Source organism: Prionailurus bengalensis, chromosome B4 (assembly GCF_016509475.1).
Source record: "Prionailurus bengalensis isolate Pbe53 chromosome B4, Fcat_Pben_1.1_paternal_pri, whole genome shotgun sequence".
Taxonomy (NCBI): Eukaryota; Metazoa; Chordata; class Mammalia; order Carnivora; family Felidae; genus Prionailurus; species Prionailurus bengalensis.
Window position 1 is genome coordinate 15,884,568 of NC_057358.1, and position 14,163 is coordinate 15,898,730.

The 14,163-nt window shown below is 36.4% G+C and overlaps 1 protein-coding gene across 6 annotated transcripts in view; it reads right to left on the reverse strand.

Annotated features, from left to right (window-relative positions):
- Positions 1-7,249: 7,249 nt before the first annotated feature.
- Positions 7,250-14,163, reverse strand: part of TRDMT1 (tRNA aspartic acid methyltransferase 1) — a 77,875-nt gene continuing 70,961 nt past the window's right edge. For 4 of the 6 annotated variants that reach the window (XM_043564686.1, XM_043564681.1, XM_043564680.1 and 1 more), the window contains one exon: positions 7,756-10,592. In XM_043564686.1, the coding sequence (XP_043420621.1) occupies positions 10,492-10,592 (101 nt within the window). In that variant the 3' untranslated portion in view covers positions 7,756-10,491. Of the gene's footprint in view, positions 7,455-7,755; positions 10,593-14,163 lie in introns of those variants that run through there. The other 2 variants (XM_043564687.1, XM_043564685.1) reach the window with 2 other exon arrangements.

The following is a 14,163-nucleotide window of genomic DNA, read 5'->3' on the forward strand; positions in this document are numbered from 1 at the left end:
TTCATTGATGTGATTTATCATGGGAGGAGTGTTTTCACAAGGCTGATGCCTGACCAAGCACCATCATTCCCAGGAGATTCGTTAATTGAAGTGCCACACAGATCTGTGGGAAGATACAAAGTGTTGTCATCAGGGCAGGAAGAAGGATGAGATGACCTCACCTCTTGGTCTTTTTCAGTGCCCTTATTCCAAGATCTATAAAAACCAAAGCCTTTGTCCCTGTGTGTGTGTGTGTGTGTGTGTGTGTGTGTGTGTGTGTGTTTTATAGAAGCTTGGGCTATATTTATTACAGAAATACTGCTAAATCAGGTTTTGTCAACAATTCCTAGACTATGTTTATAGGAGGCATAAACAATTCCCTAGGAGTTTTCTGGTATTAAATACTTTTCATAGCAAACCTAATGTGTTTTTCTTATTTAGGCTGACTGAGAGAATGATTCCAACGATTCCCCAAGTCATCAAAAACCATAACGATTCTGCTGTGAAATGCAGCACACTCATATTCAAGTCAGATTAACTGGACAATTATTTATTAGGGACCCACCATTTGTCAGCAGCTGAGAGAGGTGCTGAGGAAACAGAACAGGTTAAGATGCAGCCTCTGTTTGAGGGGGGGAAGGGGCAGGGGGGAGTCTGGGGAGGAGACTGTATTATGCACCATCAGAATGCAAATGAAGCAGTGAGCAGTGACTTCCAAGCCAGCTTAAATGACCAGACTCCACGGTTGAGACTTGGAATCAAGTACTGCTTTTGAAATAAGAAAGTTTTTAATTATAAAAGTAATGTAACTGTACTATATTCAATTTGCAAAGTATAAACCAGAAAACTTAGAAATTCAATTACTCTCTTGTAACCCTTATCTATTACTTGATTGCAGTGTATTTTCAGATGAATCATTTCATAGTTATAATCATAGGATATACATGTATAGACTTGTCTTCGCCTTTTTTCACATGAGCCTAATCCAGTGTCACCACCTAGTCTCCTTAACAATAACCGTACAAAGCTGCATAAAGTTATATATACTCATATATTATTGATATGCTAAATTCACATACCATTTTCCCCCTTGCAAAAAGAAAAAAAGAATAAGACAATGTAAACAGTGTGAACAGTTAAAACAACATTTTATCCTCTCACTTATTTAAGATGGTGATTTATAAGTATTTGAAATCTACAATAAGAGAGTGAATTCCATTTTCAGGGCTGTTCTCGCTTCTGTCATATTAGGTTGTTATATTTATTACGTGCTTTTATGTACTATGTTGCTTTCACAAAGTGGTCTCTTCTTCTGTTGTAGCTTTTTCCTTAAGAAAACTTTTTTATTATGAAATATACCAAACATATAGAATTACAATAATACATTATATGTTTACCACAACTATATTTAATCTATTTTATTCTTTTGCCATATTTGCTTAATCTATATGCATGTGTACGTATTTTTTTCTAAACTATGTAAAGGAAGTTGCATACATAACATTTCACCCTTTCATAGTCAACCTGATCTCCTAAGAATAAATCTGCATTCTCCTATAGACTCATGATGCCATTATAACATCCAAGAACACTAACAAAAATCTTCCAAAACCGTCTAAAATCCAGTCTAACTCCATATTCAAATTCCTCCAAGTGTTCCCAACATATCTTCAGAGCTTTTTTTAAAACCAGGATTTGATTAAGTCTTTTTAGTATCTTTTAATTCTTCTTTTAAAAGATTCTAATGTACAGATACAAACATTGTACAGATGTTTATTTTTTTTTTTGAGAGAGATAGAGAACAAGCAAGGGAGGAGCAGAGAAAGAGGGACACACAATTCCAAGCAGGCTCCACAGCTGTCAGCACAGAGCCCACATGGGGCTCAAACCCACAAACTGTGAGATCATGACCCAAGCTGAAACCAAGACTCACACGCTTAACTGACTAAGCCACTCAGGCACCTCTAGCATCTTTTAATTCTGAAAATTTTTCTCACCTTTTTCATGATGCCAACTTTTTTTTGGGGGGGGGCAAATTTTAGAATTTATTTTTAAATATAATTTATTGTCACATTAGCTAACATACAGTGTATACGGTGTGCTCTTGGTTTCGGGAGTAGATTCCTATGATTCATTGCTTACATACAACACCCAGTGCTCATCCCAACAAGTGCCCTCCTCAGTGTCCAACACCCATTTTCCCCTCTCCCCCACCCCCATAAACCCTCAGTTTGTTCTCTGTATTTAAGAGTCCCTTATGGTTTTCCTCCCTCTCTGTTTGAAACTATTTTCCCCCTTCCCTCCTCCCATGGTCTTCTGTTAAGTTTCTCAAGTTCCACACATGAGTGAAGATAAATGACATCTGTCTTTCTCTGACGGACTTATTTCACTTAGCATAATACCCTCCAGTTCCATCCACGTTGTTGTAAATGGCAAGATTTCATTCTTTCTCATTGCCAAGTAGTATTCCATTACACACACACCCCACATCTTCTTTATCCATTCATCACCTGATGGATATCTGGGCTCTTTCCATAATTTGGCTATTATTGATAGCGCTGCTATAAACATTGGGGTGTGTGTGCCCCTATGAATCAGCACTCCTGTATCCTTTGGATAAATTCCTAGTAGTGCTATTGCTGGGTCATAGAGTAATTCTATTTTTTATTCACACACCATAAAGTTCACCTTACTTAAGTGTGCAGTTAAATGTTTTTTAGTGTTTTCAGAGTTGTACCATCATCACAACTCCAGAACACTTTCACCACCTCAGAAAGAAATCCTACACCTCTCTATTCTCTTCTTTCTGCTTCCCCTGGAAATCACTAATCTACCTTACCTATTCTGGACATTTCATATAGACTGAAATTGTATAACACGTGCTCTTCTGTGTTTGACTTCTCTCACTTAGCATGTTTCCAAAGTGCATCCACGTTTTGGCATGTGTCAGGCTTCATTCCTTTTTAAGGCTGAATCCATTGTACGGACAGATATACACACTGTGTTTACTTGTTCAACTGGTAAACATAGAAGTCTGTTCCATCATGAATAATGGCCCTTTGAATAATGGCCCTTATGAATAACGCTGTGAACATTCATGTACAAGTTTGTGTATCTTCAATCCTCTTGGGTCATATGGCAGTTCAAGTTTTTGAGGAATTGCCAAACTGGTTTTCAAAGGGGCTCCATCATCACGTAATGTTTGGGTTGGTTTCATCATTGTCTTATTGTTGGACATTTAGTAGGCTTCCAGTTTTTCTGGGTTTAATATCTTCATTTCTATAGCCTTTTGTCCTCTTGAATTACATCGTGAAGGTAGATTTCTCTTGTGACTCTTGTTTTTACCATCATGTTTACTTTCAACCCACCCACATCACTTAATTTGAAGTGAGTTTCTTGTAAATAGCATGTAATTAAATGCTTTTTTAATCCACTCTGCCAATATCTACATTATAATTAGTGTATTTTCACCCATTATATTTGAGGTAATTATTGATATGGTAGAGCTTGTATGCCATTCAATCACTTTTGTTTGTTTCCTCTGCTTCTCAGTCCTATTTCCCATTTCTTGCCTTCCTGTGGGCCAATGAATGTTTTTTAGGATCCCAACTTGATTTAGTTATGGTGTTTTGAGTGCATTCCTTTGTGCACTTTTTGCAGTGGTTGCTCTGGGTGTTACGATATACATCTATGACTTATCACAGTCTCCTGGTATCAGCATTTTACCACTTCCCACGAAATAAAATCTCACTTCCATTGAGGTCCCTTTACCTTCTCTTTTAAATATCATCTTGCGTGTCAGATGGAATTACAAATTTTGCTTCAATTATCAAATGTGATTCATAAAACCCATGAGTGGCATGTTTATTGTATGTATTCCTAATTCTATTCTTTCCATTGTTCTTCCTTTCTGATGCTCCAAGCTACCGTTTATCATTTCCTTTCTGTTTGAAAAACCCCATTAGCCATTGTTTACGGGTAGGTTTGCTAGCAAAAAATTCCTTCAGTTTTGCTTCACTTGAAAATATCATTATTTCCCTCTTCATTCTTGCAGGATAGTTGGGAGGGGTATAGAATTTGCACAAACAGTTCTTTCTTTTCTTCCAGAACTAGAAAATGTTGTGCCACCTCCTTCTGGCCCCCATGGTATCTGGTGAAAATCTGCTGTCATTCAAACTGTGTTCCCCCTTTAGTAATACGTCACTTCTCTCTGGCTGCTTTTGATTTTTCTTTCTTTGTTTTTAGTTTTCTTGTGTTTTAATTATGATGTATCTTGGCATGGATTTCTTTAAGTTTATTCTATTTGGTTCACTCAGCTTATTGAACTTTCACAATTGTATCTTTTGCTAAATTTGAGACATTTCCATCCATTTTTTCTTTGCATATTCTCCCAGCTCTATTCTTTTTTCTCCTCTACCTCTGGGACTTCAAATATACGAAAGTTGACACTTTTATTATTGTCCCACTGATCACAGAGGTTCATTCCCCACCCCCTACAATCTTTCTTCTCTCTGTTATTCAGATTGAATAAACTCTATTGGTTTATTTCCAAGCTACTGATTTAATCTTCTGTCATTTCTACTGTACCATTCATTAAGTTTATTTTGGTTATTGTATTTTTCAGTTATATAATCACCATTATTTCTTTTTCTAACAATTGGGATATAATGCACACATCATTGTGATTCTTTTATTAACTTTTAAAAACTTTTTGCTACCTATTTCTTCACTGAAGCCTTTCTATTTTTTGTTCCATGAGAATTTGTAATTATTTGTAGAGGCATTTTTATGATGGCTGCTTTAAAATCCTTGTCAGATAATCCCAACATCTGATTCATTTTGGTGGTGTCATAAGTTTACATTCAACTTGTGATTTTGTTCTTGTTACAACAAAGATTTTTGGATTGCGTCCTGTATATTTTGTCTATTATGTTAGGAGACTCTGGGTCTTATTTCCATCTTTTATTTTAGCAAGCAGCTACTCTGTTTATGTTTAGCATGCAGATCTTGGCCTACTTTTTGGTTTATGGTTCCAATGGCAGTTTAACTTTCAGAGCGTTTTGGTCTGCTTGGTTTATCTGTACCACTGGGGCTCCATGTGGTCCTCGGCGGTCCTACATTAGGGGGAAGAACTTCTCACCAGGCCAAGTCACTGGCACCTATAGGTTAAGGTAAGGAGCCTCCTGTCCATGGTGATGAAAAGGATTCCTGGATCAGGCCTTTTGGGGTGGGATCCCCTTGCCAGTGTCCTCTGGCTGTCCAGTGTCTCAGTAAGTGAAAGGAATCTCAGGCCTTCCAGAAAAGTAGAGTGCTTCCACTGGACACTTGTCAGTGGGGATCCCTATATATTGTACTTGCTGGTGATATCAGACTCACCTGGTGTTGGCAGCAGGACTCCAGTTCCATCTGGGATAGGAATGAGCCATGCTGGGTTCCCATGTGAGGTTCGGAGTCAGGAAGCACCCAACTTGGATCACCTCCTTCTGTTGGATGGGAGACTGTAAGACATCCTGCAACCATGTTCCCTTGCCAGTCTTGGGATTACCTAGCTGGTTTGTTTTCCTCTTCCCACCTTTAAGAGTTCTCTTTCTGATGCCTCTTGCATTATTTTATAAACATACTTACCCAGAATTGATCACTGTACTTAGGAAGGAGCAAACAGAAATGAGCCTGCCCTCTTGTCCAGACAAGAAGTCAGAGTACAATACATATTTGTTTAAATTTCTATCTGCACATCTTCCTCAAAAGCCAAAAGATCAAGCCCTATCCTAGAATTGTTTTTTAAATCATGTGTTCCAAAGTTGAGTAAATTTGGCTATTCCCCTAAGTATGGAGGAAGTGGCAGTAACAGAAATAGTTCTCAGGAGAGTGACTCTGTTTAAATTCCACAGTGTGATGGCCTTTAGACAGCTTCTATATCAATCCAGTATGGTGGCCATAGTCACTCATTTAACAAATATTTATTAAGTGCTCGCTGTGTGCCAGGTACTATTTTAGTCCCTGGGAAGGTAGCAGTGGAAAAGAAAAATCAAAAACCCCTGCCCTCCTGAAGTCTACATTCTCCAAAACATGGGATATTTTTCACTTAAAACAAATTCGAATCACAGCAACTATCCAGCTCATTGTCTAATCGTCTGTAGCATGAGCTTTTTGAACAGAAAAGTCAACTTATATCTACTATCTAAGGACTCTCACATTCCATCAGGTATTTTAATCATTTGTGTGTGTGACATTTAATTGTACTTGTGTAAGGAACTGAGTAAAATAACAACTATCTTACTAAAAGTGATATTCATGCTAGATCAAATTCAGAAGGCTGAAATTTGCTCAATGTCCAAGTGTCGACTCAAGCATACAAATCTGGTTGCAAACGGGCATATATGTCTTTAAGTTTCAAAGTGACTTCTTCTGTTTTCCTAAAGTGAATCATTGTGCAGGGAAGGCCTTCTGAGGAAGACTACTTTATTAACCGAAGCTGATAAATGGAAATAGAGTGAGAGAAAAGGTGATGATGACCTTGGGTGATGAGATTTGAATGTGGGAGACTGGGAGAGAAGCTGTGTGGTGTCATGATGAGGAATATTGAAATTAATCATGAGTGGAACTGATTTTTAAATGGAGGACGATTCACTGTTTTCAAATATGCTAAGTTTGATGTGACAGAAAGATACTCAAGTTAAAAATATCCCAGCACAAAAATTCTAGAACAGGGCTGAGGAACAATATCAGATCTGGAGTTACCTGGGTATCATGGGCAAAAAAACCCAGAAGTTGTAGGAAAGGGTGAGACCTTAGAAAAAATGGCTTGGATGGTAAAGGGTAGGGAGGCCTGAGGACTGAATCTTCAGTAACAGATAAGAATTCAACTCCAGACCTCTGCTCTCCCCTCTCTCTTTAGACTCTTCAGGTGATCTCATCTGATTATAGAGCCAACTTGGCTAAATAAACATGTTCCCTACTTGCGCGCTTATAATTTAAATCTGCTCTGATATGAATAGGCATAAAGGTGCAAACAAAATAAAATACAGAGCAAATCCTTGAAGTAAACAATGGAACTGTGCTATGTACGAGCAAAGAAATGAGAACATCCCAGAGCTATGCAGAAGAGCTCTTTGGGAAAATTACCTTCCTATCTTCTCCTTTGTGAAAATTTTTATCTAGGTTCGTATTAGTAGGAAAAATAAGTTTGAGAAAGCTTTAGGAATCAGATACAGCGTACTTGAGAGAGAGCTCTCAGTGCTGGATGTAGTTGAAAATAAGACTCAGAACCTCTGGTGACTACAACAAATTTATTTGAGTAGTTTGGGAATCAGAAGCCAAAAAAGTTCTCTGCACATGTTCATATTTACTGAACAAATACATTTAAAAAGGAATAAACTCACAAATCAAGACAAAAATAGTGAAATTGTTTGGGTCATGGTTGCAAACGATTTTGAAGAGCATGACCATCTTAGTGTAAAATGTTCTTAGAAGTCCTAAAGAGAGAAACAGACACATAGAGGTTAGGACAATGTTTTTGTTTTTGTTTTTAAAACTGAAGGTTTAGGGGCGCCTGGGTGGCGCAGTCAGTTAAGCGTCCAACTTCAGCCAGGTCACAATCTCGCGGTCCGTGAGTTCGAGCCCCGCGTCGGGCTCTGGGCTGATGGCTCAGAGCCTGGAGCCTGCTTCGGATTCTGTGTCTCCCTCTCTCTCTGCCCCTCCCCTGTTCATGCTCTGTCTCTCTCTGTCCCAAAAATAAATAAACATTGAAAAAAAAAATTAAAAAAAAAAAAAAACAAAACTGAAGGTTTAAATTTTCAGTAGCAAAGTAAAGGAATGACAGGAGAGGACAGGAAAGGAAAAAATGGTGCTGACAGCTTGACTAGTATAAACTGAAGTTGAGGAACATGTGTACGATTCTTACTGCTTTTCAATAAAATGTGCAAAGGGGCATATCTAGATATCTGGGTGAGTCTGCTGAATGGAGAAAGAGGATTGGATGGGAAGTGGATCCAAGAAAAACAAATGTTAAGAAGTTGACAGGAGAGTTGTCTGCGGTGCACTTTGACACTGGAAGCTGAGAGGGAGAGCGTTCTGGTCCAGGAACGTTGAAAGGCTGTCTTGAAAAGTTACATGAGTTCACAGGCTATAAGAAAACTGCTGAGACCATATGACCCTCACTCAATTTCAAAGTCCAAAGCTATCTGTAAATCAGTCTACCACTTGTGACCTAAAAGACTTGTAGTTCCAAGCTGAAGGCCAAATTATGAAAAGTTAGCCTTCTTTTCAATAACATAACAACCTGAGGAAAACACACTTTAACTACTTTGTCTATATGGGCTTCAAATTAGATACTCATTACGTTATCTTGGCTTATTTGGGAACTTCTTGATTCTCAATTCTGATTTTAAACTATAAACGTATCCCCTCCACCTCTCCCCCCATTATGAGATTTGTAATAAGGTTTGTCTTTAAACACATATACATAATGTAGACGTGAACACTGATACATATACACATTGGCCTATGTCCATATTTATGAGTTTTTCTGAAGAAATGGTGGTGAGGAATGACTTTTTTTTATTTAAATGTGATAAGATGTACATAACATAAAACTTGCCATTTTAAGGATTTTTAAGGATACAGTTCAGTGGCATTAAGTACATTTCCATCGGTGTGCAACCACCACCATTAACCATCTCCAGAACTTTTTTACCACCCCAAACAGAACTCTGTACCCATTCAATGCTAACTCTTATTCCCCAGGTACCCCGAACCTTGGTAACCCTTAGTTTACTTTCTATCTCTATGAACTTGATTCTTTTACATACCCCATGTAACTGGAATTATAGAAAATTTGTCCCTTTGTGTCTGGCTTCTTTCACCGACCATAATGTCCTCAAGGGTCATCCACGTTGTTGCATGTATCAGAATTTCTTTGTTTTCATGGCTGAATAATATTCCACTGTATGTATACACTATATTTGGTTTATCCAGTCTTCACCCAAGTATGTTGGCTCTTTCCTCTTTTTGGCTATTGTGAATAATGGTGCTATGAACATTAGTATACAAATATCTGTTCAAGTCCTTACTTTCAATCCTTTTGGGCATATACTCAGAAGTGAAATTGTTAGATCATAAGGTTAATTCTAGGTTTAATTTTTTGAAGGAATCATCTTCTTTCTACAGTGGCTCACCATTTTACATTTCCACCAGCAATGCACAGGGTTCTGATTTCTCCACGTCGAAATGATTGTCTTTTAAGAATAAAAATATTCTGTCTGTTGTCAGCACAGAGCCTGCTTCAGATCCTCTGTCCCCCTCTTTCTCTGTCCCTCTCCTGCTTGTGTGCACTCTCTCTCTCAAAAATAAATAAACATTTTTTAAAAAAAGAATGAAAATATTTTTTATTTTGTGATACAATTTCTGGTCTTATTTCTTTTCATTTCTCTTCTTTCTGTCACTTGCTTTTATCACTGAAATAAAACCACAGGGTTTATAATACAAACAGTCTGATAAGAAACCATAATTCCAAGAAGTCTGAGAGAGAAAGAGAAAGTTTAAAAAGCTAATTCACAGAACAGTCATATAAAATGGGGTCGGAGAGCAGAATTTCCTCCCTAAAATCTGAATGCCACACTACATTCCCTAGAATGTGATGCAAATTCAACTTACAACAAGAAGCTAAGAAGGAAGACAAAAGCAAGCTCTGATGACAGCAAAATAAAAGAAAATATTTATAAATAAAGAACGGACAATGAAGTTTCGCATTTTACATGGAGGTAGAATTAAAGATAATTGGATAATGTTTACCTACATTTTCTGTAGCTTCCTGATGGAGACATAATCAAGACTTTAGGATTATTTTTTCTGACACTTTCTTCAGACGGCTGTGTAACACTGAATGATGATAATTTGGTCTAAAACATTATATGCATTTGTTTAGATATAATTAAGAAATGTTTAAAGGATGGAATTCAGTAAACATTCAATATTTGAAACAGGCCAGAATTAGAAGCATCATTTTAAAATCAGGAATAATCAATCTGACAATAAAATAAAATAAAATAAAATAAAATAAAATAAAATAATAGGATTCATAAAGCAATTTGTTTAAGCAACATACAAAAACATAATTTCTCAGGTTCACTATACTATGTCTATCATGACACTTTGTAAAATATTCATGTAGATATTCAAACTCCAATGTTCCTAAATTTGTATATACCATAATGTTATAAAGAGAATATTTTACATGTATGTTTAGCAATTTCACATGAAAATATATTCTTGTAAAGCATAATAGCAATTTTTGCTTTACAAAATACAGTAATATAAATTTTTTTAAAAATCAGCATTTTTATGATAAATCCAAATTTCTTTTTAAAGAGAGATAAAGAGAGTTTAGTTAAATTTCAAGAGAGATAAAGAGAGTTTAGTTAAATTTCATCAAAATCAATTCAAAATAGAATTTCAGAATTACTATCTGGATATGAATAAATAATGTGACCATCTTTCAGAGTTATTTTTAAATTATTCATATAGGATTTTGATTAGTTTAGCTACTACATGCACATTGAGACTATTTCCAAGTAGACGATAACGCTGTTTCACTGTTATCTTCTCAGGAAATCCTAGAAAAGAGAGATAATAATTTACAAGACAATCATTTATAATACAAACTTCCAGAGACAAAAGGATGCATCCTTTAGTAGGAGCACAGTGGTCATTCACATAAATAAGTCCCTAAGGTCTCCACGAAGTTCAATTAAGAAATTGGAATCTGAGGGGCGCCTGGGTGGCGCAGTCGGTTAAGCGTCCGACTTCAGCCAGGTCACGATCTCGCGGTCCGTGAGTTCGAGCCCCGCATCAGGCTCTGGGCTGATGGCTCAGAGCCTGGAGCCTGCTTCCGATTCTGTGTCTCCCTCTCTCTCTGCCCCTCCCCCATTCATGCTCTGTCTCTCTCTGTCCCAAAAATAAATAAACGTTGAAAAAAAAATTTAAAAAAAAAAAAAAAAAAGAAATTGGAATCTGAAGCCAAAAATATTATCTAAAATTACAATGCCTACACCACGTGACATTATCCTATCATGTAACATATATTATGCTCAGTGCACACATAATTACACACATACCCTCCGCAAAACTCACAGAAATCTGTATATCAACACACTTTAGGAAAAACTGTGGCTACCATTATTTCACAGTTGTTTTCCTTTAGTTAAAAACAGCTTTATGGAGATAAAATTCACCCTTTTAAAATACACAAGTCAATGGTTTTTAGGACAGTCACAGAGTTTTGCATACATCTCCACTATTTAATTCCAGAATATGTTTATTGCCTCACAAAGAATGTGGCCTACAGCTAATAACATACTCAAAAGTAAAAAGCTAAACATTTTCCTCTAAGATCAGGAATAAGACAAGGATGCCCACTTTTGCCACTTTTATTCAACAAAGTATTGGAAGTCTTACCCAGAGCAATTAGGCAAAGAAAAAGAAGTAACAGGCACCCAAATTGCAAAAGTAAAACTGTCACAATTTGCCGATGACATATTATACACAAACCCCCCAAAGACTCCACCAAAAAAGCTGTTAGCACTAATACATGAATTCAGTGAAGCCTCAGGATACAAAATTAATATACAAAGATCTGTTGTGTTTCTACACACTAACAATAAGCTATCAGAAAGAGAAATTAAGAACACAATCCCATTTACAATCCCATAAAAAAGAACAAAATACCTACAAATAAATTTGATCAAGAAGGTAAAAGATCTGTATGCTAAAAACTGCAAGACACCAAAGAAAGAAATGAGACACAAATAAATGGAAAGATATCTTGTGCTCATGGATTGGAAGAATTATTATTAAAATGCCCAGTATCCAAAGCAATCTACACAGTCAATGCAACACCTATCAAAATTCCAAGGGCATTTTTGACAAAAACAGAATACACAATCCTAGAATTCATATGAAACCACAAAAGATACCAAACAGCCAAAGCAATCTTGTAAAAGAAGAACAAAGCTGGAAGCATCATGTTCTGATATACAAAAATTAACTCAAAATGGACCGAAGACTAGAATGTAAGAACTGACACCATAGAACCCCTAAAAGAAAACAGGCAGTAAGCTCCTTGACATCAGTCTTGGCGACAATTTTTTTTGAATCTAACTCCAAAAGCAAAGTCGAAAAAGCAAAACTAAACAAGTGGGACTATATCAAACTAAAAACCTTTTACACATCAAAGAAAATCATCAACAAAATGAAAAGGCAACCTACAGGATGGGAGAAAACATTTGCAAATCATGTATCTGATAAGGGGTTAATACCAAAATAATATTGAGGGCATGTATATTAATTGTGCAGCCGCTATGGAAAACAGCATGGAGGTTCCCCAATGAATTAAAAATAGAACTACCATATGATCCAGTGACTCTACTTCTGGGTATTTGTGGGATAAAAATGAAAACACTAATTCGAAAAGATATATGCACCCTTATGTTCACTGCAACATTATTCACAATAGCTAAGATATGGAAAGAACCTACACACACACACACACACACACACACACACACACGAATTATTATTCAGCCATAAAAAAGGAATGAAATATCACCATTTGCAACAATACAGGTGGACCTTGAGGACATTATACCAAGTGAAGTAAGTCAGAGAGAAAAGGGCAAACACTCTATGATCTCACTTATAATGTGGAATCTAAGAAACAAAGCAAGCAAAGAAAAAAAAATATCACACTCACAGATACGGAGAATAGACTGGTGGTTGGGGGGGGAGGGGCTAAATGGGTCAAAGAGGTCAAAAGGTATAAACTTCCAGCTATAAAATAAACAAGTCATGGGAATGTCATTTACAGCATGGTGGAGACTACAGTTACTAATACTATATTGTGTATTTGAAAGTTACTAATAGATCTTAAAAGTCCTCATCACAAACAAAAAATGTTTGTAACTATGTCTGATATATGGCAATGGATGTTAACCACACTTTTTGTGGTGATCATTTCTCAATGTATACAAATATCAAATCATCCCATTGTATACCCAAAGGTATTATAATGTTACATCTCGATTATACTTCAATTTTTTAAAAAAAGGAAAGCTGGTACCCACTAGCAATCACTCCCCAGCTCCCCTCCCTGCCCCTGAAGCACTAATCTACTTTCCGTATCTATGGATTTGCCTATTCTGGACATTCCATATAAATGGAACCATACAATATGTTGTCTTCTGTTTCTGGCTTCTTTCACTTAGCATATTTTCAAGGTTCATTCATTCATCACAACATGATGTAGCGATACTCCATCCTCTTTTTAACTAAATAATAGTCTATCGCACAGATATGCCACATTTTATTTATCCACTTATCCATTGATAGATACTGGGTTGTTTCTACTTTTTGAGTATGAATTATTCTCTTGTATACATTTTTGTGGAGACATGTGTTTTCAGTTCTCTTGGATATATACCTAGGGGTGAAAATGCTGACTCATACAGTAACTCTATGTCTAACATTTGAGGACTTGCACACTGTTCTTCAGAGCAGCTGTACCATTTTATATTCCCACCAGCAGTGTACAAGGGATCTGATTTCACCACGTCTTTACCAACACTGTTATTGTTTGTCTTTTTGTGAAGCGGTATCTTATTGTGGTTTTGATTTACATTTCCTTAATAACTAATAATGCTGAACATCTTTTCATGTGCTTATTGGCCATCTGTCTATCTTCTTTGGAAAATATTCAAATCCTTTGCCCATTTTTTAATTGGATTATTTCTTTTTATTGTTGAGTTATAAGAGCTCTTCATATATTCTGGATACAAGTCCCTCACAGTTGTTTTTTATATTCTGCTTCCACAAATGGGCTTTCTCACATTGGACTTCTATTTTGCTACATTCTTTTTCAAAACAAATGGCCCATAGATACAACATTTGCTAGAGCAGAACCTTGCAAGTATCAACATAAAAGACTGTCCGTGAAGTATACCCTGTAAGGTTAGTTACCATTTTCATATTCAGTATCCTATGGCACACAATTAAATAAAGGAAAGGCAATTTAGATAATAAGATGGAGGAAATAATTAAAAAGTATTAAGAAAACCAAAATACATATTTTGTGAGGACCAGAAGGTAGAGTTGACTGTGATAAAATTGCTTCATCAACACTTTACATTATAC